This window comes from Aristolochia californica, unplaced genomic scaffold, assembly GCF_029961685.1.
Source record: "Aristolochia californica isolate CCGP_79_NKW_82.1479 unplaced genomic scaffold, dmAriCali1.0.hap1 SCAF_10, whole genome shotgun sequence".
Taxonomy (NCBI): domain Eukaryota; kingdom Viridiplantae; phylum Streptophyta; class Magnoliopsida; order Piperales; family Aristolochiaceae; genus Aristolochia; species Aristolochia californica.
The window spans coordinates 4,484,701-4,509,128 of record NW_027181771.1 but is presented as its reverse complement, the minus strand read 5'-3'; the positions used below and the strand labels follow the sequence as shown (position 1 = coordinate 4,509,128).

The following is a 24,428-nucleotide window of genomic DNA, read 5'->3' as shown; positions in this document are numbered from 1 at the left end:
CACCAGAGTGCAAAGAATTGTGAAGATTACTACTACTACATATTTAAGCAAAATATATAAATGTGAAAATTTATTTCAAATTATTTTCTTTTTTTATAGAATTTCTTTCTTTTATAAATGTGAAAGTAAAAGGGAAGTGCTAGGAATTAATTGATTTCCTTCAAAGTTTATAAGGTTGAAACCAAAATAAATAATAATAATAATATGGTGTAGTCTAAGAGGAGTCCCATGAGAATAAAGTCTCACTGTTTAAATGAGTTTTACTTATTTTAGTCTTCTATTTATATTCAATTATTTAATTGTTCTAAGACTTATCTTTAAGTGTTTAATTTTGGGTGTAACTAGGACATGGGTATTTTAATAGTAATATAATTCTACTTGTTTCATGTGTTATAAATAGAGGCTCACTGCACTCAATTATAATCAAGTCAATGAATTATTTATTTTTTCCAGAAATTCCACATGGTATCAGTAAGTAATGCAATTCTCTTTATGATATAGTCATTATTTGTGTCTTTGTATATAGATGAAATAACTAGTTGTTTTGGTTTAATACACAAATTTTTTTTTCTTTTAGTTTATGTCATCCTTTTATTCCTATGCTTATTCTGCTATAGGTTGTTTACAGTCTTCTGTTATTTTTGAATGATGGCTATGTTTTTGCTTGTTTTTAGTTTTTGAATCTTTCTAGTTTCTCTAGTTATTGATGACATGTATTACAAATTTGAAGTTCTCTCTTGTGCCTTTAGTTTATCATTCATGTGGTAAGTGAAATTGTTTAGCCAATCAACTTGATCAAAGTCTGGGTTTTTAATCCCTAAAGGTGTCTTGGGTAGCATGCACTAGAAAGTTGTTGTATCTTGCTTGACAAGTGGTCTAAGTTTTGTCATCTGTTTGTTTGTTCTACTTGTCTGTCACCTACACATAAGTTAATTCTCTATTTAAGAGAGCGAGATTGTCCGGCATTAATCGACGATGCATTGGATTTGGCTTTCATGGTTTCAAGTCCAAGGAGAAGTGTTAGCCCAAGTGGCTTCTCAAGGGGGTGAATTGAGTTTTTAAAAATATAAACTTATAGTGTGTGGGAAATAAAGTAAACAAAAATGCAAGTATAAAGATAAATCACACACTACAAATAAACACCAAATATTTTATTATCGATGTTCCCCTATTAGTATTCACCACCCAAGAACCTGTGCTTGGGAAATTCCACTAATAATCGTTCTATTAGCTTGGAATTACAAGAAAGAATTTTGGCTCTCCTTCAAGCCATGTGTATGCCCAAATATACTATTACAAAATAATCTCTCCAAGAGATTAGCTAGATTCTATCTTTAGCAAGTCTTTCTATCAAGATTGAGCACGGTTCTAGATGAGTCTATCAAGAAATGAAAAATTATAGGAGAAAGGTAAAACTTATACCCTTTAAATTGTGGAGAGATAACCTTCTCCTTGAGAGATCCAAGTTTTAAGCCTTTGATGCACAATGGAATAGATAAGAGCTTGACCAAAATGTATGCAAGGAGTTGAAATTGGGAAAAGAATGGAAGGAATAGGCCAAATATGGTTTTCCTTTCTCAAAAGGGGCTTCAGAAGGAATTTTTAAGAGAATGTTAATGAATTGCAATAGGTATGCCAATAAAAGCTAATTAACTTCTCAATAAAACGTTTGGTGAGGTATTTTTAACTTCCCCAAGCCAAACTAGCCTTGCAAAATGAGGATTTTATATTGATTGATCAATGTAAAGTGATTAATCGATCAATCGTGTGTGACAACTATATTTTTTTTCTTCAGAAAATGACTTATTGATCGATGGTTTGATCGATTAATATCTTGGGTTTGACATTATAAGTTGATCGATGAATGTACAGAGTATGATCGATCGGTCAAAATTCCTATTGGCACTGCATAAGAAGTATGATTGATCAATGGTTTTGCTATGATTGATTATGCTTTAAGCCCATATGATCAATTAGTCTCATGAGGTTGATCAATAAATCGACATGAATTTTCATCCGGGATAGTATTGATCGATAAGTCCACTTGGGTTGATCAATAATGCTTTATAACACAATTTGGTCATGTTTTAAATGATCGATCAATCGACCTTGGTTGATCGATAAATCCAATGCCAGTTCCCTATGTGGATTTTTAAAGTATGACTTTTTGTGATCCTAAGTGATTCTAACATGTATGAAATGTATGTATGCTTTGATAAAAACATGTTTGAATGCAAATATGTCCTAAAGCTTTATTGTACCTCAAAATTTGGAAGGATTAGGGTTGCTATCTGACATAGACAGATTTTTGACATTTTTTCAAGATTTTATATACTCTAGTCTTCAATTCTCTACTTCTTCTTACTGAGGGCGCTTCTTCAAGAACACTTTAATATTTCATGGAGCTCGAGGTCTTTGAGAAGCTTGTGCCGGTTCATTGCTTAAACCTTTGAGTTTTGTGTCATTTGAAGGAAATGCATCTAAAATGTTTGAATTGAAACTATTAGATTAATTAAGTTTTATTATGATCAAAATCAAGAAGGGAGTCAACATTCGGTCAACAAGAAGATCACGTATGTACAAGTGTGCCTTCTTGGCTATCAGAGAGACGTTGCTAGAGTACCGGCCAAATTCTTCTTCGAAAAGAAAAAGTGACTAGAAGAGACGACTAAGAAATTGTGCAAAGAGTGGGAACCCTTGAGTCCATTGAGGAGAAGGGCACTCTCCAACTCCTATGCTAAATGGGATTCTACAAGGTTGCAAATTATCTTGTTGCGTGGACTCGCAGATCATTACAACAAGTCTTGCATTCCTACTTTGAGTAGGACTCCCTCTGATCAAACACCTTCATCCTTATTTTTGTGCAACAACAATTTGTTTTGAGGGATGGAAACTCTAGTGCCCGCTTACTTGCTCCACCAAGTCTAACAATGCTTGGGGGCATAGCTTGTGGTATCTTGTAGAAGAGCAAAAGGCTTGTTAGAAGAATCATCCCCATGGTTTTATTGTGAAACCAAAAATGTTGTCGGATGGTTCCATGAATTTGACAGTTTTGCAACACACAATACCTGGTAAGAAGTATTACCTCAAACTTAAGTGAGAGAGAAAGCCAAGTCCCGCCCAGGAACTTGGCCTCCCACCTCTACCATTCATCGTCTAGTTCCAAAACATGGCAAGTCATGTCTCTTTCCTTTCACTACTGCTATGATGAAGCAAATCTTTGAACCACCACAATAGCCACTTTGTGGGCTTGCCTTTTTTCGCTGCTTCTCTTTCCAGGCTGAAGTACTTATTCTATAAACACTCTTGAACTTGGACATTCTTCTGAAAACAAAAATCATACAACTTTTACTAGATGAGATTTCTTGGGGATGAGAAGGAGAAGAGGTTTTAAAGGCAGAAATAGCAATGGCTAAGGGAGGCACCTTACTCAAATTTGGTCCATGCAGATAACCTTTGGGAAACCAGGTCCAAGTCTAGGTCCGGTTCCATGTCCGACTTGAAATTATATAGTTCAATCAGTTAAAGAACCAGTTCGACAATGATCGTTATGTAAGTTCAATCTCAATAAAATTTTTTTATTTTTTTATTTTTGAGGGGAGATTACACAAGGTGATTTGGCTCGGGGTCTCGTCTCTAGTGTTGGCTTGCTTTTCTCATTGGTTGCATATCTTCCACATCGTCAACTCTGAAATTTTTTTGTCACCCCTCAAAAACTTCCTTGAGGTCATACTTGGTCAAACTAGTTTGTTAAGTTATTTTTACAATTCTACCATTACAGTCTCTCCTATTTTTTCTTTATTAAAAAATAAGAAGGTCACATTCTAGATTCTTTTGAAGTATGAGTGTTGCATAGTCACCTCCTTTCGGTTTAAGTTGTTTTCCTCTAGTATTTCTTCTATTTACCATCTTTAATTTTCATCACTTCAAAGCAATGCTTAAACCCAATACCTAAAAAGTATAGGATTGTACCCAACATCAAGCGTAAGTCAAGTCTTTTTATTCTTCACCTAAGAGATTTTTTTTTTTAGCTACACTTCAAAAGTGAGTAGTCTCTTTGTTGTGCCCTATAATTGGGCCTTTTTTTTGCCTTTGAAATTCAATGGAATGTGTTTCAGGCTAAGACCTTTTCTTGATTTTGTTATGTCCAAGTTGGGTCTCTATGTCCTTTATATTCCCTAATTGAGAGGGAGAAGTAGAAGAAGAAGTACAAGAAAGAAGTATTCCGCATATTGTAGTAAATTTATATGACCAAAATATTCAGGAAAGGGGGTGAACATAAGATGAAGAATTGACATCTATGAAAAAAATTAACTAATGAAGATTGAAGACCAATAGTTTTTTTTTATTGCAAGTTGAAGTCATAAGCTTTAGTTTGAGGGAGAGTGTTGAAGAACAAGTATGAAAAAATTTTACATGACTCTCACAACAAGAAGTTTCATGAAGCCAGGATAAATATGTTGGAGTCTAAGAGGAGTCACATGGGAAAAAAAAAACTCCTATAGTTTAAAGGAGTTTAAGTTATGTTATTTTTCTATTATTTTGTGGTTGTTTAATTGTTCTAAGACTTATCTTTTAGTGTTTTACTTTGGGTGTAACCGGGAATTGGGTAATTTAATTGTAACATAATTTTACTTTTTTCCTCCACAATAAAAAGAGACTCATTTTACTCAGTTATAATCAAGTCAATGAATTATTTCTTTTTTTTTAAAAAATGCAACACTCAAGAAAGGGTGCAAGGTAGGATTCACATAGCTAAAAAAATAATCTTATTTCCTTTTATTGAAAATGAACACAAAGACAACAAAACACTTCAAATAAGCAATTGCATCAAATTTAGATGGCAATGCTGCAAACTTGTGTGCATATTTGACATTAACCCAATAATTAGAATACTTGCAATTGTTAGGTCCTACAATGATAAACCTAAAGGGGAGGGAGAATATGTTTATTAATTTTAGTGAATAATTCTTTGAAGAATAGGTTTAAAAGAGTCTTACATGACTCTCACAACAAAAATATTTGAGTAATCTTATCTATTTTAGATATGAGATGACAAGTTACCAATCGAGTAAATATTTGAAGTTCAGCTTTGCTTGCTTAAGAATAAGAAAACCCACCCAATATTTGTAGCAAGCTTACAAATAAGAGTGTCCTGAACCTACGAAAGAAATTGGTAGAAAAAAAATATCAATGAAAAAGGAAAGACTGAGGGTAATTGAGCTGCCTCTGATACAGGGACGAGTTCTTGTAAGATTCCTATTCCCATCTATTAAAACGGAAAGATTGAGATTTCCAATTCATTCCTTTAACTTCAGAAATTGAGAATGCATTATCTTCTGGCGATTCAGTCAATATTATATTTCTTTCCTTAACAAATAAACAGAATCAAGTAATTTTATTACACCAGAATAGTAAAAAAGACTTGTCTTAATTTCCTTTTCCTGTTTCTGGGTTCCATGCTGAGACAATAATAAGCACAAAAATCTCATCGTTTAGCTCGGACAAAGAGGTTCAAATGGTTTGTTAAACTTCTATGGTTTGTGGGCGGGAAGGATTCCAGTCGGTCAGATGATGCTTTGGTAGAAAACAGCCTATAAATCCCCGGATTTTCGAGTACAGAAACATCCTTTCCTGGTTTTCTCCGCTTAGAATTCTCCGTGGCTGCAACGATGACCGTGGAGTCAATCAGTACCGACCAAAGCCCTCAAGGATCGCCGAATCTGTGCACCACCTATCCCAAAAGGTGAAGGTTATTTTCTTTTCTATTCAATATTTTCTCTGCGACTTAGTCTTTCCAGTAGGCATTTGTCAAATGGAAAGGGCAAGATGTTACAGCAAGTTTACCGTCATCTTTCATTATCACAGATTAGACGGAAAAGTTGCCATAGTCACCGGCGGGGCACGAGGGATAGGAGAAGCGACAGTGAGGCTTTTCGTCAAACACGGTGCAAGGGTAGTCATCGCCGATGTGGAGGACACCGCCGGAAATGAGCTCGCCGCTTCGCTTCATCCCGCTGCATTCTTTCTGCATTGCGACGTGCGCCGGGAAGAAGACGTTCAGCATTTGATCGATAGAACCGTGCAACGACATGGGCACCTGGATGTTCTCTTCAACAACGCTGGGGTCCTCGGAAATCAATCCAAGAACAAAAGCATCCTAAACTTTGACGCAGATGAGTTCGACCGACTGATGCAGGTGAACGTCCGCGGTGTTGCACTGGGCATGAAGCATGCAGCACGGGTTATGGTGCCCCGCCGCAGTGGCTGCATCATATCAACAGCCAGTGTTGCCGGTGTCATGGGTGGTCTCGGGCCTCACGGATACACGGCTTCAAAGCATGCCATTGTAGGGCTAACCAAGAACGCAGCCTGTGAACTGGGTAGATCTGGGCTGCGGGTTAACTGTATCTCTCCTTTCGGCGTAGCCACCTCGATGCTTGTTAATGCCTGGAGAGCAGAAGGGGAGGAAAGTAATGGGATACCTTCTGGGGAAGAAGAAGCGAAGATGGAGGCGTTTGTGAGCAATTTGGCCAACCTGAAGGGTAACACTCTGAGAGCTACAGACATAGCTGAAGCTGTCCTTTACCTTGCCTGTGATGAATCTAATTATGTGAGCGGTCATAATCTTGTTGTGGACGGAGGAGTTACGACATCCAGGAATTGCGTCGGCTTGTAGGAGTATTTCTTCCTATCATCAGATTGGTAACATCGAGTTTGAACATTCCATCTTCTACGATATTCTTTTTTTTTTTGTCTTTCTTCTGTGTTCTTGAGTAGTAAAGCATCATCGAGATTGAATGTGATGTAATTCTTATATGAACTTTTACTACATTTCAGATTGCTAATTTGATGTAACAGGTAGTTTGAGATTCGAAGAAGGTCATCTGGGTTTTTATTTATTTATTATGAATCACAATTACAAATCCAGATGAGTCATAAAAAACAAATAAGATCCTTCAGATTCATGCAACCACTTCCCTTCGATCATCCAACTCTATATAAAGAAAGAAAAACCATGCAACTTGTATTATATGTATCCAGACTTTTGTTTTCCATTTTCTTCTTTTAAGGGTCTGTCCGGAACCCCATGGAAAAGAAAAGAAAATGAGAATTTGATCATTATTATTTCCAAAAATAGTTAGCGAAGAGGAGAATTTGATTATTATCTATTTTCACTAACAATTTTTTGGAATAATAATTGTCAAATTCTCGTTTTCTTTTTCTTTTCTTTTCTAGGGCTTCCAAACAAACCCTAAATTCCCAATGGTGGAAAAAAATAATTCTGTTAATTAGCCGAACTCATTTACACAAACACTAGAGCTCATCTATAAATGGCTTTTCACTCTATGGATTCAAATGTTGTTTGCTTGATTGGTTATCTTTCAACTTAATTAAACGGGCATAGACTAGCTTGAGAACTCAATAATACATGTTTTTTTTATTTTAAAGAGAGTTAATGATACCAGCATCTTTGAAGTGCTAGATGAGTTATTGTTACTCATAGAATATGTTAAATTAATTATAAGCGCATGAAGGGGAGAATGAGGCATCATGGAAAAGGTGCCACGACTTTGAACTTTGATAAAAGTTAGCCTAAGGGAGTCAAATTACAGTTCACCAAATGAAATCACAAAATACTGCAAAACCCCATTGTGTCTAAGTGTGGTACATGTAATTTGGTTATTAACAATTTCAGAGATATTTATTTATATATTTATTGTTAAAAGATGTAGCTTGTGTTTACATAGGTTTCTAAGAAAGTGTTTTTCATAGAATCGTATTTCTTATAGTGTAAAAGGAGTATCAGCATTAGCGTCTTTTTTTAGTGTTTTATGTTATAAATAGGTGAGAAGTGTTTTATGTTGCTTCTTTCCTTTATTGTAAGGTCATAAATTTTCGCATGGTATCAAAGCGATAATCTTGAAACCAAGAAAACGATAGAGAAAAAAAAGAAAGGGAAGAATAAGAAGAAGAATATGAAGAAGGATGAGTCTTTCTCTTTATCTTAAGTTCTTCTTGTCCCAATAATCTTTCATTTAAGTTTTAATTTTGGTTCATCTCATATTCAATTTTTAAGAGTTTTAAGTTTTATTTTTATCACTTCTTGGGTCATGCATGCATACCTTAATTTTCTAGTCATTATGATCATGAGTTTAGAACCTTGAGTCCTTAATGAACGTTGATTAGTCTTCTAGTTAAATCTTTAGTTATCTATACTCCTCATCTGTCTTCTCTCTTCTGAAAAAAATTCTTTCAAAACTAGTCCTCCGCCATGATCATTAAGTTATGAAAACTAGGATTTTTTGTCCTTTTACTCTTTATGTTGTGTGAATTTGAAAAGGGTCAGAGTGTTATTCCGTGAGAAGATCAATAGTTGTTTGGTGCTTCTAAGATTTTGTTGCTGGGCAATTGGTTTGTGTTTTTTGTTGTTGGAAGTTATTCATCAAAAGCTATTATATGAAAAAAAATGTGCAACTAGTACTTCTTAGCATAAGTCTATTTATGTTGGTTTATAAGCTGGTTTGAAATTTGAGAGTTAGTTGATGTCTCAGTCTTCTTGTTTCCTCACTACTTGGCTATTCCTCCTACAATTTGTCACAACTTTCTAGACTCCTAGAAGGAGTCTGACCTCATTTGGACTCCTAATAGGAGAAAGTTTGTCAAACTTTCTTTCTTAACATCCTAATAAATACCCAACCTCTAAAGTCCAATTTTTTCTCCTAGCCATGTTCAGAATTCTCTCCTATGTTCAAGAGAAGCAAGTTTAATTTTGTTTCAAATTCTTCTTAAGTGCTTGATAAACAAATTCTATGTTTTAGGAAACCTTCTTGTTGTCTCCTATTTCTTCCCCGATTATTGACGTGAAGAGAGTTGCGTCTTAGAGTCCTCGTTACTTGAAACTCATCATAATTTTAATTTCATGACTTTTCTTGTTACCCAATCATGAGTTCTATCCAATGTCCAATTTACTTATGTTTATTGAGGTAGTAGATAGTTTTAGTTAAAACAAAATTAATAGTTCTATCCCAGTCAAGGACATAAAGCAAGATCGATCATTGTGTTCACCATAGGTTGAATTCCTTATTTATTTTGATGATAACAAAACTTAATAGAGTTGTCTGACTTTCAAACTAAGTATTTTAGATACTTTACCTTCAAGAGACATGCATCTCAATGTCTAAAGCTTCAAAACGATCAAGCCTACTAAAGACCTCAAACATCATTGAAATACAACTCTTAAAGAAGCACCCTTGAAGAAGAATATGATGTGAATACTAGAGTTTAGGAGTCGTTGATGTATATCAAAACTTAATCAATATGTAAGAGAGCCTTCCAAACTCCTTCTCTTAAAGTACAATGCTAAATATGAGTTTTAGGGCATACATTACATGTACACATATTTTAAAACATCTTTTCAAACATGTTGGAGGACTTCGATTCAATCATTCACATGCTTTAAAAGTCAACTTAGTTGAATTGGGATTGGAGTGATCGATCAACTTTTGCCAATGATCGACCATCTAGAAGTGCACGGACCAAGCTTATAAAACATGATTGATCAACCATAGTCTATTGATTAATCATCTAGAACATGGTCATTTCATGTTAAAAAAACATGATCGATCCATATTGTCCAAGCAAGTAAAAACTTAGATGGAATGATCGATTATCCCACCCAATTGGTCGATCAGACAAAATCTCACCAGTCAAAGACATAAAGCATGATCGATCATAGGAAGTTCATTAATTGATTATACTTGTATTACACAATCAAAGGGAATTCTGATTGATCGATCATCCCCTATGTTAGAAGATATGAATATGTTGGAAGGTCATTGATGTAATTAGTTTATGTTTTTTATTTTTTCTTCACTCTTACTAGGGTGAAGGGTGTAATTGTATTATTGGTACTTTTATCATTTATAAATAGAGCTTAAGGGGGAGGGTTTGGACTAGATCAATTATCTTATTCTTCCTCCTTTTTTCTCCAAATTCGCCACTCTTCCTCTTCTTCTCCTAAAATCCTCTCTCCATAACTCCTCTTTTTCTTCTCACCCCTTAATCCTCTTCTACTGTGATTATACATCATGAAATCCTAAGTTTTAACATGGTATCAGAGAGGGCAAAGATATAAGATGGAAAAAGAGAAGATGGAGAAGAAAGGGAGGAAGAAGAAGAAAAAAAAAAAAAAAGATTAAAGATGAGTTTCTCATTTTTCCTTAAGTTTTTCTTTCCCTGTTCTTGTTTTTCAATAGATATTTTAACTCTCTTACAATATGTTTCATATAGAAAATTATATACCTTTGGAAAGATCAATGAGACTAGTTTTTAACTCAAAAAAAATTGTTGAAATAAGATTTTTCTAGAAAGAGAAATCGGCATTTAAAGCAGAAAAAGGGTCAATGGTCATGTTGGCCAAAGAAGAAAGGATAATCAATTCGACCATATTATAGAGTCTAAAATTGATTAGATTGTTTATCTCAAAAGAAGTATATTTTATGAAGAGATACTTGGATGAAAGATATTTAAGTTTAGTTTCATAAGGAGAATTTTATGTTGATCTAATATATATTTAAGGAGATATTCGCATTGGAAGAATTAATGGTCATGTTGATATCCTGTTGCATGCGAAGATCTGAATTTAAGCTAAATCTTTTGCTTCACTTTTGAATTGAAGTTATTGATCTACCCTTGAAATTTTTTTGTTTGTTAACTAACAATACCTAAAAAGAATCTTAAGAATATCATCTTATTTTTCAGAAAATTTTCTTGATTTATTTAACAAAGAGAAAAAGTGTCTTTATTCTGAACTATGGTAACTTCCAAAAAAAGTAGTTACCTCATTTAATACTGTAAATTACAGAAATATTTATATAAGGAGATTCTAATTTTGGATAAGATTCATAACGTTTATTTCTTCTCTAATTATGAGAAATCCTTGGCTAAATTATATACCTACTATTTCATAAGATTAATGGGCCACATGTCACACATTTAGACTCACATACGTCATCCATTTTTGTGTATGATTTGCTAAGTTTCTGTCGTTTTTGCATTCTGACCTGTTAAAAAAGTGAGAATAGCTCAACATATCCCAACTTGATAACATTTTTTTTGTTTTTAAGCTCACACCCACAAAAAAAAAGAACTCACAAAAGGTTCCTCCAAAATTTAAACTTTACAGGAGGTCAGGCTAATTGGTTGTAAAGAAGAGTGGGAAACATATCCATTAAAGCTGTCCTACTTCAAATGCTTAAATCCATGCGAAAACTCATATACAGAAAAGATAGACAAAACGGAATTAGATGCATCTTTTGTTCTCTGTACACTGTCCGGAGCAAACCATCTTTATCACAAACTTGGTTAAAATGTTCTTGAAAAGCTCATTTTAAGTGGCCCAGACGACTAGGCATTTCCTGGAGTAAGGTTGCTCCCTCCACGTTTAGAAGTCTCTCGCGCCGCCGTTTGAGCTTTCAGACGCTTTATCAACTGAGCAATTGGCTCCTCAACCTACCATAAACCTTCCCTATGATTTTACTGAACAAACTTGCTCCGGAAATAACAAGTAAAAATAGACTAAATTCTCATGAAAATTTTAATAATATATATATAGAGTTGATCCAATATAAAAAATTATTTAATATAAAACATACATTGATCAAAGACTATCTCAACCTTCTGAACAACTGCTATCTCAGCCACGGTTGAGAAAACCGTTTTGCACCAAATTGATTGTCTTTCGTATTGGATCAATTATATATAACTATATATATAGCTAATCCAATACGAAAAAATGGTTTTTTTTATTGAATCAACCCTAATAGATATAGAAATAGCTCAGACAAAACATTGGATGATCTTCGTTTTCACCAATTTCATCTTAGTGCGGGCCCCATTTCTACTACCTGATCAGCTGGTTCAGTCAAGCAGCGGAAATTTGCGAGGTCCTCGTGTGGATGACTTAACGAGAGAATCGAAGAGGAAGAACTCACCGTGCTGGCCTTCCTGAAGCGCTTCTCCTGCGTGGAGCGGTAGCACGTAGTGGCTTCCTGTTGCTCACAGCGAGAATTCCTACCCGCTGTTCCCTCTTGCTCGGCTTTTACTAGGACGACGCTTTCCCGAGAAGCGACCGGCTGTAAAGCAATTAATAACAGATCTGTTACTTCTCTGAGGAAGGGTTTCTTTTTGTCATTCTATCTATTTGAATAATTCTTTACTAGCCATAGATAATTTAGGTATTCTGTCAACATAATTTGCTTACGGGATCACCTTAAACAAAACCCAACTTTATTCGTCTAAAATTTTGAAATTTTCCTGCTCTTTAGGCCACGCCAAGCTTAAATTCTGGCATTTGATTTCCGGTGAATGGGTTTACTTGCATAGAAAAACGAGGGGACGAAAAGGAAATTTGGCTAGGAAAGAGATTCCAGACTGAGAACGACCTGTGCATGGCTGATGGGGGTGTTGCCATGATCCATATTGACTTTCGTACTGGCCGTATGATCACTGTGGTCTGATCCATTTCGGTTGGTGTCAGACCTAGCTCGCGTTCGCGTAAGATCAGATCCGATAGAGTGGAGCCCAGCGCAGATCGATGCCTCATTGCGGTCGCTTCCTGCACACCAACGAAGTGTAACGCATGAGCAAGCAGCAAGCACCGTGGGTAGATTGGTTCACACCGTAGGGTTGCCTTGATTTACTCACCAGCCGATCGTGAAGCAAGTTCACTGGATTTTGTTGCCCCATAACCGGTGATTTCTCTCCCCTGTAGAAAATAAAAAGTATTGCATGAACGAAATAGACGAACATGTTACCCGTAGCTATATTTCCACCAAGCCAATTATAAATCCCCGTAGCTGTATTGCCAATTTGCCGTCTAAGGCAATTATAAATCCCTAGCTTCTTTCTACGGATATTGAGTTGGATAAAAATAAATTACCGATGTAGTTTCTAAAGCTTTCCTGATTTCTTCAAGCTTCCTCGCTGCCACCTCTGAATGTATCACTCGTTTGCCTGTGTGATAGACAAATTAGAAAAGGCCTTTTTATACTATGTGAAATTGGTTTAAAGTCTAACCCAACTACAAAACTCAAAATCTTTCTGACTAATTAATCCATTAACATGACAGTTTTTTCTGAGTCCAAGATGCTTACCGAGCCTTCCGATGTTTTTGACTTCCACAAATCCGTCCAACGTCATCTTTGCTATCAGCTTCCGGATGGTAGACAAGCAAACTTGCCCTTCTAACTTTTTTTGCAATTTAGCCGCCGATATATATTCCATGCCAAGGGCATGATATAAAACCTACAATTGTTGCATTCGAACTTCATCTACTTAGCAAATGTCTGTAGTGCAATTTCCCATTAAGAAGAAGCAGTTATTCACCTTCTTGTAGATGTTATCTTCGTCCATTTTTTGAAGATCTTTTACTGGGCTAATTGTCTCGCACATATCCATCTCCTCTTTTACATCAGCCATCTCGCAATCACCCTTAGTAATGAGCTATGTTAGAGAAAGTATTGAAAGAGCAGAATAACTGCACTCAGACAAAATGTAGCTACTTATCAGACCTGACCCTTGTGTATCTTGTATGAATCCCTTCCAACTGCTGTTAGAAACCCTTGTTTGACCAGCTTGTCCATACTTTCTGAAGCAAATCGTAAACAAGGACATGCAGATGAGAAACATTTGCCCTTCTTTGAAAACATATAACTGTGCATGATGATTTGTCTTCCATTTATTATTCTCATTGTAAGTTAACATTTGAACCGGGCCATTCTTCAAATTGCATGAAAAATGCTTCGTTCTTTACCTTCAATATGTACCTGCGAATCATGACTGCAGTTAAATGTACAAAATAGACATCTAATCTAACGTTGGTTATTGAATTAAGCCTTATTCAAGTATTCAAATTTGTTGTCAAAGGTAATCAAATTTTTCACAAGCACACACTATAATCAAATAAGAAAAACTAAACCTAGGACGATTGATTTCAGTGAAATCAACGTCTTTTGCGTAAACGAGAGATCATCGTTACCACAGATAAGTCTGGAAAGTTCGACAGAACATCAGTGAGGTCAACGTCGTCAGAATGCCTGGAAGCAATCCAATTTCTTATCAATGCCAAATTCTCTTCGTCCTGCTCACGATCTTGAGTTTCATCTGCAACAGGAGTGTCAAATCAACTTGAATAGAAGCTGGGCATTATAAAGACTAAGCTTATCTTGATGCCCAGTTCGTTCACTCTATGCTGTACGTAGAAACAGACCATCAGGAGAGACATTGTTGTCCATGCATGGCTGACAGTTGTCTGACAAGAAATTAAATATGTTAGTGACCCATAGGTATACAGACAGAAGAAAATATTAGCCAGAGAAATAGAGCAGTACTTATTGGTGCCACTATGTACTGATCTCCTTGTAAATGGTGAACCTGAAAAGCCATAAATTTCAACTCTGTTGATTTTTTTTTATTTTCAATGCGAAGTAGGTAGATTTAGAAAAGGAAAGAACATGCTATTCCTACATGTTATTGTAACACTCTCTGATCACATAACATTCTTCACATGTTTTGAAGTACAAGCTGTACAAAGGAGCTTACATATGACCCTGAAAATTTTAAATTACTCCAGAGACATCCCGAACGATTAACCATTTAATTCTCAACAGGGTTACTCCATCTGGTGCACAAGTTTAAAAAAATATGCAATTTATTTGCCAGGCCTCCTAGAGAGTATCATGAACTATTTTAGTGCAAATCCCATTCACGTTTATCAACCTACATCACCCAAAATAAGTTTCAATTGCACAGCTACTTGGCAAGTAAATCAGCTGTAGTGCCAATTGCCAACAAGAAATATTGGTGAAATCATCAAAAGGAATGAGTAGACAGAAATTTCAGAAAGTGATAGACAAATTTAAGGATGTGCAAACATTTCATAGTCATTGTTAAAACCTGGGAGCACCAGCTTCTGAAGTGTTTTGAACAAAACTGTAGGGGCAATTATAGATCTCAGTTTCTTCTTGTTATTTTTTTTCTTCTTTTTTTTGGGTTTTTCCGAAGGGTAATTTTCCATGTGGCAAGATATCAGAATTTACTGGTGCACAGACACCATCCTGAGATTCAGGATTCAATGCCTAAACTGTCAGGCTTCTGACTGCAAGCTACAAGTGTGGACACAGACTCTTCCTTAGTTGCAGATCTCCAAAGCAAAAGAGTTATTTCAGTACAGAACATGACAAAAAATACTAATAATGGCATTAAACATGAAGAAATACAGTTTTATGGTATAGTTGAAATCTTGGTTTTCAGCTGCAATAAATATTTTACCTCGCCATCAGTAGAGGAGTCATCCTGTTGAACCGAAACTGCTCCCAAGCTCTCCTCTTCATCAGCAACAGCATCCTCATTCTCATCATCACATGGATCAAGAATGCTTTTTACCTGCACATATAAATAGTTGGTTAGTGGCAAGCAACTAGAATATATAGATCATGAATTCTTGTTTCATACCTTCAGTGCTAATGAAATATGCTTGCTGTCAACATTTCCGACCTCCATTTTAAGAGGTCTTTTTGTCCATGTATTATTTGTTTCTTGTTCGGAGCAGCTTCTAAAGAAGGGGGGCTCATAATTTGCTGGCTGCACGCGATTGAGCACAATATTTGTTTTAGTATGTCTCAAAGTGTTTACATAAGAAGAATAGACGATAGTCCTCAGGATGCCACTTCCGGTAACTGCACCCGCATGGAGCCATAGTGAATCACTTGCATGCCAGATAAAGAAAGCAGAGTGATCACTGGCACAATTCAAAGGGTGTCTTGGTATTCATTCCGGAGTTCCTGATAGAGAAATATCCATGCTTCCAAGCAATGAAATTAATAAAACCATATCAATTTAGAAATTTCATTCTTCCCAACACGAAACTACAAGAGAACGGAGCAATCTACAATTAACTGTAAGGAAGAGCATAAAATCTCATTAAAAAAACTATAAAGCATAAATTAGTGCATAATCAGAGAACAAGTTCAGGTAAAGAAATGTTACTCACCGTTACATCCTCGAAATATAATAGTTTCATCAAAATGGTCCGCTGTAAAAGAATATAATTTCCAGTTTCAGCTCTACAAAATATAAATTTTCTCCACTTTCTTCAGTTTTATGTACCTCATCAGGCATACGATCAAGAGTCCTCATCAGCTGGACAAGAGTCCGTATCATTTTACATGCAGAACTCCTGCAATTTGGTATAAGTTAGTAAAGGCAAGAAGCTGACTGACATCATTCACCAAATCCAAATATACCTCATTTGGTTGGGAGTAATTTCAGTTGCATTGGACTTGAACGTGCATCCTTGTTTCTTGTTTCTAGTGATGTTCATGGACACCTCGTCGCTGTCTGAACCCGTGTAGCTGAAAGAAACTGCAGGAAATATAAATAAAATTTAGTCAGGTGGAATGATTACTAAACATAATAATTCGTTCCGGAGGTCACTGCGTGAAAATCACTACCCCTGAAATTTCTCACTAGGATTATGAGAATAGCAGAATTAACTCCTATAAATAGTCCCACTAGCTTACTATATCTTTCCATACTACTGGAATGCTTCTCTCTCGGAATGCAGCTCGTAAGTGGTGGTCTTCTTAATTGAACAGAGTCCTTAATCCTCCAGAACAATGGAATGGCCATAGGCAAAGTAAAAATTCCGGTTGTGAAGTTGACGAAATACTGATTGTTTATTCGTCTAAAAGAGAGTGAAAAAACCAATAATGCGCGACAGCCCTGGATGGCTTTTGACTGTCAAAACCTAAACAAAATCTAGGAAAGAAACAGACAAATCTGAAAGAAAGAGAACTGATCAAGGACGGAGAAACAATATTGCATATACCAAAATAATTCTGACACATGAACTTCTTAATAAACAACTCACAGGAATATTCCTCGATCATTGGACCATCCATAGCTTCACAGATGCTAAACAACATCGTTTTGAGGTACTTCTTTTGCAATGCATCATAAACGCCTACGCGAGTAAGAAGAGTAGAGTGAGCTAAGAAATACAAAAATACAGATAAAATGCCGTTCCGTGGTAATTACATCGTTAAACACTGAACACGTTTGAAAAGCCAATGCGCTGAAAGTAACAGTGTGGTAGATCCTGGAAATTCCAGATTTAATGGAAAAATCCTTATTGATTCATAAATTACACAGCATTGAGGTACGTGAAACGGTCCGACCGGACGCGTCGCCAACAATCTCTGGAAACAAGACCGAGATACTCTACTTCAATCTACTTCACATGTCAGGTACCTTTCTCCATCCAATCGATCAGTCTTCTTGATTCTGCATCCATCGGCATCAGCTTTTTTATTTTCATCTCTGCAAGAAGACAGATCTTATCACTAAAATCTCCTTCACGATATTAGATCACGCAAAGGTCTTTTTTTAGAGAAGAAACTGACCTAAGGCTGGAACAGATTTATCGTTGAAATATTTCTCCGGAAAAAGGCCTCTAATGTAGCTAATATTGTAGATAGCGATTCGAAGCAGGTTCCTTGTCTGTTCGTCATATGTGGAGAAATAGGCCAAAAATTGACAATTCGATTAGGTAGGACAGAGCAACAGACTAGACGAAGAACGAATTAACTAAGTGAAAAACAAGTACTCTCAGCATTTCACTTATGACTGAAATTAATTGAAGCCGTTCCGTCTGTTGATTATAGTGATACCGTAAGATGAGTGAATTTTAAAAATCTAGCAGAGGAAGTTACTTCGATTTTTTCAGAAATTGGGCAGAGTTATGAGTCGAAAACCCGACATCAGGAGGAAATTGGGCTGAATCAGACGATTTCGTCGACGAATTACCAAAAAGCTTAAAAAGATTACTAAAAGCTGAATGTGCCGAACATTCTGTTCACCGTAGGGCATTTTTTACCAGATCTTACAACTGAGAAACACTAACAAGATCAACAGTATCTACTAGCATATCGGTGTTGAATTCCAAAACAAAACCAGACACTGGTTTGTAGTTAACTATCGACTTATAAATTAAACTAAGAATCTCAAATGATGGTGAAATATGAAAAAAACTAAAGGAGAAGTCAAAAAAGTATATCACCAGTAGCAGGGAATCCTGCTCAGTTATTTCAGCTTCTTTCAGTTTCTGAACCACAACCTAGCGAATGCACAAGCAGCAACAGATCAGCGAAAACAGATGAATCACAAACACCAAACATTCATAGCGACGAGATAGGTAAGTTCGTCTCCGTGCTCACCATTTTTGCGCCTTCTATGCAGAGGACAGCAGAAACACAGAGCGCCCCTACCGAAATTTTGAATTGTCACTGAAGACTGAAGATGGCGCGGGAGTGCCGTATTTATAGACCGCCTTTATACTTCTAAAGTCTCAGTGACTCTCATGGATTCCAAGTCTCGGCCAAGACTTGCTAGTGACGTGGCTAAAAATTTGTATACCAATAAAGTTAGGGATATTTTTTCTTAGTTAAAAGTTTTCTTTAATTTAAAATCTCATTTGTTTCATATTATAAAATGTATAAAAATTTGATAATATTTTCCCAACAATTAGTAGCATGATTATTACTAAAATAAAATAAAATTTGTATTACCAAAATTATGATATATAAATTATAATATAAAATAATCTTTATAAAATAGAGAATTTTTATAATTAATGTATTATATATAATTTTCTAGTTAAAATGTGACATATAATATTTTAAAAAATATTATAATTATTATTATAAAAAGAAATATAAAGTAGTAAGAAAGAAGGGGGATTCTTCTTACGAGAGAGCTTTGCTCGTGGAGGAGCTCTACAAGAACAAAAGCATAAGGGGAGACCCTCTACCTTATACATCGAGGGGGAGGGAGAACATCGAGGGGGAGGGAGAATGTTAGACTTTCAGTAGCATCATATTGATCTTCATAGTTTTGATGATAATAAAATGGGTAACTTGAAAGTGTGTTACTAACAGTGTTATCTAACGTTGATCCATCAAGTTCCCAAGTCAAAACCCAAAGCAAAATGATTTTGAAGATTATTACTACGAAGAATAACTTACAAAAAAAAAGATAAATGAAGAATTGAATACTAGAGTTAAATCATATAAAACATTACAAGAACTCTAGCATGTAAGTAGACAACCACCAATTTTTGCTAGTTAAGTACATCTACTTTAAAGGAGCAATAGGACATGCATATTTCAAAAATCGTGTATAGACGATGCCTTAAAATGTTCAATAACTCGCTAAACTACCTTAAGCTCAAATTTAATCATGCTTTGAAATCATACTTAGCAATTTGGTATTGGATTAATCCATAAATATATTTGGCGATGGGCGATCAACTAAAAGTGTACATGCCAAAAATATAAGCCATAATCAATCAATCAGAGGTGATTGATCGATCAAACAAAACTTAGCCAAATTGTGCTATAAAGCATGATCAATCATCCTCTATGGACTGATTGATCAATGATGTCCATGCAATGTAAAAATATGAAGAATGATCGATCATACAGAAGATTTTCAACTAGGGAAGTAAAGTATGATTGATCATTGGCAAGTCATTGATTGATCATACATGCAATGCACTACCAATAGGAAAACTGATTGATTTATCAATCCTTGGACATTGATCGATAAACTTAACTTGTCATACCCAACAAAAAGATATTGATCGATTATTCTAATCGATCAATAAGCCATTTATGACAAAATTATAGTCGTTAGACTAAATTGATCAATCATTCACTAACATTGCTCTATCAATGAGATGTAAGTTTTTTACAAACGGGCAAATAATGGATATTTTAAAGGGAAAACTTATAAATACCCCTCTAAACATCTTGGGGGCATTGAGTTGTTGTGCCTATATTTGAATATCCAAACTTTGAAAATTTGATTTAAGCATCACTTCCTCATTTTTACCCATTAAAAGAGAAAATCCCAAAAATTACCCAAGCTTTTATCCTCTCTTCAATCATCATATGCATCTTAGTTCCCACCAAGCTCCTCCCTACACATTCTGATTTATGCTTAAAGTCTGGAGACTTGGATATCAATCGTTATCTCTCCATTACAAGAAATTTTTAAGTTTTATTTTTCTTTTGTATTTTCATACTTTATTTTTAGAAGTTGCCTAGAACCTTATGTTATGAAATTAATTTTAGTGAGAATAATGTGTATTTACTGAAGATTTTTTAATTTTTTCAGACATAAGTGAATAAACCTCAATGATTTTTTTGGTTTTTTGTACTTATTCTCAGCAAAATTAATTTAACCAAGAAGAGTTTATATTTACAGGTGATTTTTGTATGGTTCCTTTCCATTTAGCAAGAATCTGCTCTTCATCAAAACGATTGTGTCAAACAATGTCTTTAGCAAACCTTTCAGAAACACTATCATATTATTCTCAAATTGGGTAGGCTATTCTTATTCTTCCTTTTTCTTTTATTACATATCAGGATTGATCGAAGCTAGGTGAATAAGACGATGGGGCTGCTCACACTATGAGAAGTATCAGACCAGACTAGTTGAAAAGAGAGAAGAGAATCACTTTTCAGTGTTCCTCCTGAGATAGTCACAACGAAAGGCTGTTTATCATTCTTGGAGCTGAACTGGAGAATATCAGGAGTGATCGTCACCTTGATAGCAGAATCTCTCGGTGAGATTGTTGCCTTGTAGGTTGAATCGTGGGAGCCCACGTTTGTGACTGTCCTTAAGAAGTAAGTAGAGAAATGGCTTCCTTCCGTGATCTTTACTGCCATTGCTGGGTAATTGAGATCTCTCACTGTTCCAACTGGACCATGAGGACAACTGCTGTTATCTCCTGAAATTAGCCGAACATGTTTCGCTTCATAGCCTTGGTTACACAGCATCTGAATATAGTCTCTTTCTTGTGCATCATAAACGAGACCGGGATCAGTGGCTTTCACTGGATTAACAAGGCCAGCACCATAGGCAAATTCAACATCTTTATGTTTTCCAGGACTCATGGCAGAAGCTGTCAGTACAAGAAATTTAAGTTACTTAACATCCCGAATTCCCAGCCAAGCAGAAGATGAAGATGAAGATTACCAGTAGTCATCAAAGCAGACTTAATTGCTGCAGGAGACCATGTCGGGTGAAAACTCTTGACATAAGCAGCAGCTCCGGCAACATGGGGGCAGGACATTGAGGTCCCCGACATTATATTGTATTTGGAAAATCTTTTATCTCTGTAACTACCAGAGATGGATGCAGAAAGGGAGTAAGCAGCTAGAATGGCCATTCCTGGAGCGGCAATGTCTGGCTGTTCTTCATAGAAAAATGAAATAGACTTAGAAAGCACTACTAGGAATCCTTTTCCAACATAAAAGCAAGTTGGGTTTTTCAAATACCTTGAGAATATCGCTTGTGATGCTATTTGGGCCTCTTGATGAGAATGAAGCGATGACAGGTGCTCTTGAATCCTTTATTTCCATGGTTCTAAATATATTTGCTCGTGGATCTCTATTGAGTTGAAACGAATTGGAATTTAGTCAGTTTCATTACTGAATGACTTATTTTCAGACAGTGAAAACCTGTATATTTTGGCTTACTTTGAGCTGTTAATGTAAGATTTGATCCTGTCACCAAACCTAGGAGGGAGGAGTGTAGCAGGCAATGGGAAAGATTCAGGGCAATCGCTGTACTTTCCGTCTTCAATAATTGCTCCCAGGGCGCCTAACTTTGCAGGTCCTTCTACATCAAAAGTTTCTTCACAGAGAATAATTCTTCCCTCCACTAATGTCTTGTTGAGGCATTCCTCGTAGCAGAACCTGAAGCAGTCCATGGTTTGGTTGGATTCCTTTCTTCAGTTTCATTTTAAACAAAACGATGAAAAACTAGAAATAGTCAAGAGGGAGGCTTTAATACTTTTATTTTACCTGCCAGCGCCTGCACTACAGCCATTTGTAGCATCTCCTCCATAGATCAAAGGAAAGCTGGAACCGTTCATGGTGAAAGTATTTACAGCATTTCCCTGCCATAATCGTGAAGCTAGTCACCGATTTGTTCTCAAGGAGTTACAGAAAAGAGTCTCTAAAATATCCCACACTTACAACAAAAGTTTTACCATCCCTAAGCTTAACCTTGCTGACAAACCCACGGTCGATGGTAGTGGCAGCAACGGAAAGCAGCCATGGAGCAGCGCTGCCCATAGAAGCAGAACCCGGGCCTGAATTCCCTCCAGCTTGTGATGTGAGGATGCCCTTCTTCATTGCGTGGAAGCTCCCAATGGCGATGGGATCCACAGTGTAATCAGTCGTAGCAGAAGGCCCCAGTGAAACAGAGATAATGTCAACACCATCAGCAATGGCGTCGTCGAAACCGGCCAATATGTTCTCCAATAAGCAGCCATCTTCCGCACACACCTTATAGATTGCTAGTCTTGCAGAGGGTACACCACCCCTTGCGGTCCCTCGTCCCAAACCGTAGAGACTCGCTCCCTCCACCTCTCGTCCCGCAGCTGTGGATGCTGTGTGGGTTCCGTGCCCCTGTTTATCCCTCGGAGAATCACCCGTTTCTTCGTAGAATCGAGCACCGATGACTTTACTGTAAATCGTAAATTTGATAAGCAAAATCACTTGATGATTACTACTTGAAAATCAAACTTCTAGTTGGAAATCAAACTTTTACTTGTTGCATGAAAAATATGTTGTGGATTGACAAATGCCTTTCCACTTCTTTGGAGGATGACTCAATCCCTGATCAGTAAACGACTCTGACTCCGGCCAAATTCCACCATCAAGCACGCCGATAATTATATCACTTTCAACTGCAGACATCCTTTCGACAGTACGAGTGAAACCGATGAAGTCCCATGATCTTGTCGTCAGCAGCTTGTATTTGCTACTCGGGAAAATTGAAACAACACCTTCCATATCTGTAAAATCACAGTAGTTGTTTATGTAAAGGTGGCAGAGGGCTTCACGGATTTCATTAAACAAATTGATTCTTGTTTACTTACTAGCAATCCGCTTTTGCTCCTCATCTGTGAGATGGGCCACAAAGCCATTGAAACTTCTGGTGTAGCTGTATATCAAGGAATCAGAAACCGAGCTGCAAATGTAGGAGAAGACTGCCGCTCAGTAGAAAAAAAAACGAAAGAAATCGAGAATTGGTGAGATGAAAACGCTCATATTCAAAACTACCTATTTCGAAGGACTTGCTGCAGGATGCTTTGATGGTGCGCTCTGGGTTCATATTGTCCTCTTGGGAGGGCACCCATGTACACAATATAGACCTGCGTAGCCATTACCAGATAGCTTGTATGAGCTTAATATCTCAAAAAAATGTAACACAACCACGCTCTGTTTATGCTTCCATTTCGACTGGAGATCACAAATAGGATCTCAGAGAGAGAGAGAGAGAGAGAGAGAGAGACTACCTTTCTATCTGTATGGAGAGAAAGGCAATGACATGAAAGGGCAACCAGCAGAACAGTAAGGAGAATGGTAACACGGCATAGGTTAGCCATTGATTTTATGCTAGACAGAGGAGCATAAAATTATATAGCCATTGGATGATTATATAGCAGCGGAAGATAAGGAACGAGCATGTAATGTATTCGGAGCTTTCCTGATAAGGTAGGCCGTTGAGAAGCAAGCAATTAGAGACCTGATGAGGAGCCGGTACTCGAAACTGCAGAGAAAATCCTTACTCTCCCTCTTCGGAACGAAACAACACAGCTGGGTAACCTCGCTAAAAAAGAAACGAGAAACAAACATGTAACCTTATTCCTCAATAATCTGGAACTTCTAGTTCAAACCTTTTGCTTCTTTTTGTTAGTTCCTATGTTCGAACTGATTTTTATAGTTTCTACAGAGTTTGTTATTGTGCCATTGGTTATGCTTATGTCTGTAATAATGCGTAAAATGAGGGATTTTAAGAGAACATGACTGACACATTCAAATGCTAAGGCCTCCCTCGAACGTATGATTCAAGGTGGTTGGTGATTGCTTAAATCTGACCTGGAAAGATCAAATGATTATGATTTGTAAATAAAACTCCCAAGTTCAGTTAGTCATTGTAGATGGGTTTGAACCCAACAATTCTTATGAAAGTCTTAGATCCAAGCCAAGGTAGTTATCTCAAGGAAGACTGCCTATGTAAGCTTATATACAAGGGATTGTGTTGGAGAATGGAGAACCCTCCATGTAATAGGCCTAGATATGTATATGTGGCCTACAAAATCCAGTACCCAAATTGAAAAAAACATCATTTGATCTTTGTGAGCGATCCAGTCTCTTAAGTTTGATGTTTATTAAGTCTCATATTGGGAAGAGTATCCGTTGATCCATCCCTAATTATACTAAAGCAAAGGAATATATTCAAGCTATTCAGGATCAGTTTGAAACTTTAAGTTCCTTAGTGTGTTTTAA

The 24,428-nt window shown here is 36.4% G+C and overlaps 3 protein-coding genes across 3 annotated transcripts; 1 reads left to right on the top strand and 2 right to left on the bottom strand.

Annotated features, from left to right (window-relative positions):
- Window positions 1-5,815: 5,815 nt before the first annotated feature.
- Window positions 5,816-6,679, top strand: LOC137942811 (short-chain dehydrogenase reductase 2a-like). The gene has a single exon (XM_068788547.1). It carries the CDS (start codon window positions 5,816-5,818, stop codon window positions 6,677-6,679), a length of 864 nt encoding a protein of 287 aa, XP_068644648.1.
- A 4,550-nt stretch (window positions 6,680-11,229) lies between these two features.
- LOC137942383 (meiosis-specific protein ASY1) lies at window positions 11,230-18,340 on the bottom strand. The gene is made up of 21 exons (XM_068788009.1): window positions 18,279-18,340; window positions 18,122-18,178; window positions 17,466-17,562; window positions 17,314-17,382; window positions 16,934-17,026; window positions 16,308-16,425; window positions 16,171-16,240; window positions 16,055-16,096; window positions 15,517-15,645; window positions 15,334-15,447; window positions 14,394-14,436; window positions 14,273-14,314; window positions 14,026-14,166; window positions 13,575-13,651; window positions 13,390-13,494; window positions 13,158-13,308; window positions 12,944-13,017; window positions 12,709-12,769; window positions 12,447-12,619; window positions 11,997-12,137; window positions 11,230-11,514 (listed from the first exon to the last, which is right to left on the bottom strand). The coding sequence occupies exons 1-21, from the start codon at window positions 18,279-18,281 to the stop codon at window positions 11,410-11,412; spliced, it is 1,905 nt and encodes a 634-aa protein (XP_068644110.1). The 5' UTR covers window positions 18,282-18,340; the 3' UTR covers window positions 11,230-11,409.
- Window positions 18,341-20,431: 2,091 nt separating this feature from the next.
- On the bottom strand, window positions 20,432-23,538 carry LOC137940648 (subtilisin-like protease SBT4.3). Its single transcript, XM_068785800.1, has 10 exons — window positions 23,435-23,538; window positions 23,199-23,290; window positions 23,015-23,106; window positions 22,684-22,930; window positions 22,107-22,599; window positions 21,933-22,027; window positions 21,606-21,824; window positions 21,405-21,516; window positions 21,103-21,316; window positions 20,432-21,028 (listed from the first exon to the last, which is right to left on the bottom strand). Exons 1-10 carry the CDS (start codon window positions 23,522-23,524, stop codon window positions 20,502-20,504), a joined length of 2,181 nt encoding a protein of 726 aa, XP_068641901.1. The 5' UTR covers window positions 23,525-23,538; the 3' UTR covers window positions 20,432-20,501.
- Between the last annotated feature and the right edge of the window lie 890 nt (window positions 23,539-24,428).

Bases quoted from the DNA above. Each gene is read 5' to 3' on its own strand.
- LOC137942811 (XM_068788547.1), top strand. From the start codon at position 5,816: ATGGAAAGGGCAAGATGTTACAGCAAGTTTACCGTCATCTTTCATTAT.
- LOC137942383 (XM_068788009.1), bottom strand. The intron at 16,097-16,170 runs GTACATAAAACT...ATTCTTTTACAG, and splicing joins TTGATCGTATGCCTGATGAG to CGGACCATTTTGATGAAACT. The intron at 12,138-12,446 runs GTCGTTCTCAGT...ATTGCTTTACAG, and splicing joins CCCCCATCAGCCATGCACAG to CCGGTCGCTTCTCGGGAAAG.
- LOC137940648 (XM_068785800.1), bottom strand. From the start codon at position 23,524: ATGGCTAACCTATGCCGTGTTACCATTCTCCTTACTGTTCTGCTGGTT. The intron at 21,317-21,404 runs GTATTTGAAAAA...TATGAAGAACAG, and splicing joins TCACAAGCGATATTCTCAAG to CCAGACATTGCCGCTCCAGG. The intron at 21,029-21,102 runs GTAATCTTCATC...TTGTACTGACAG, and splicing joins GTCTGCTTTGATGACTACTG to CTTCTGCCATGAGTCCTGGA.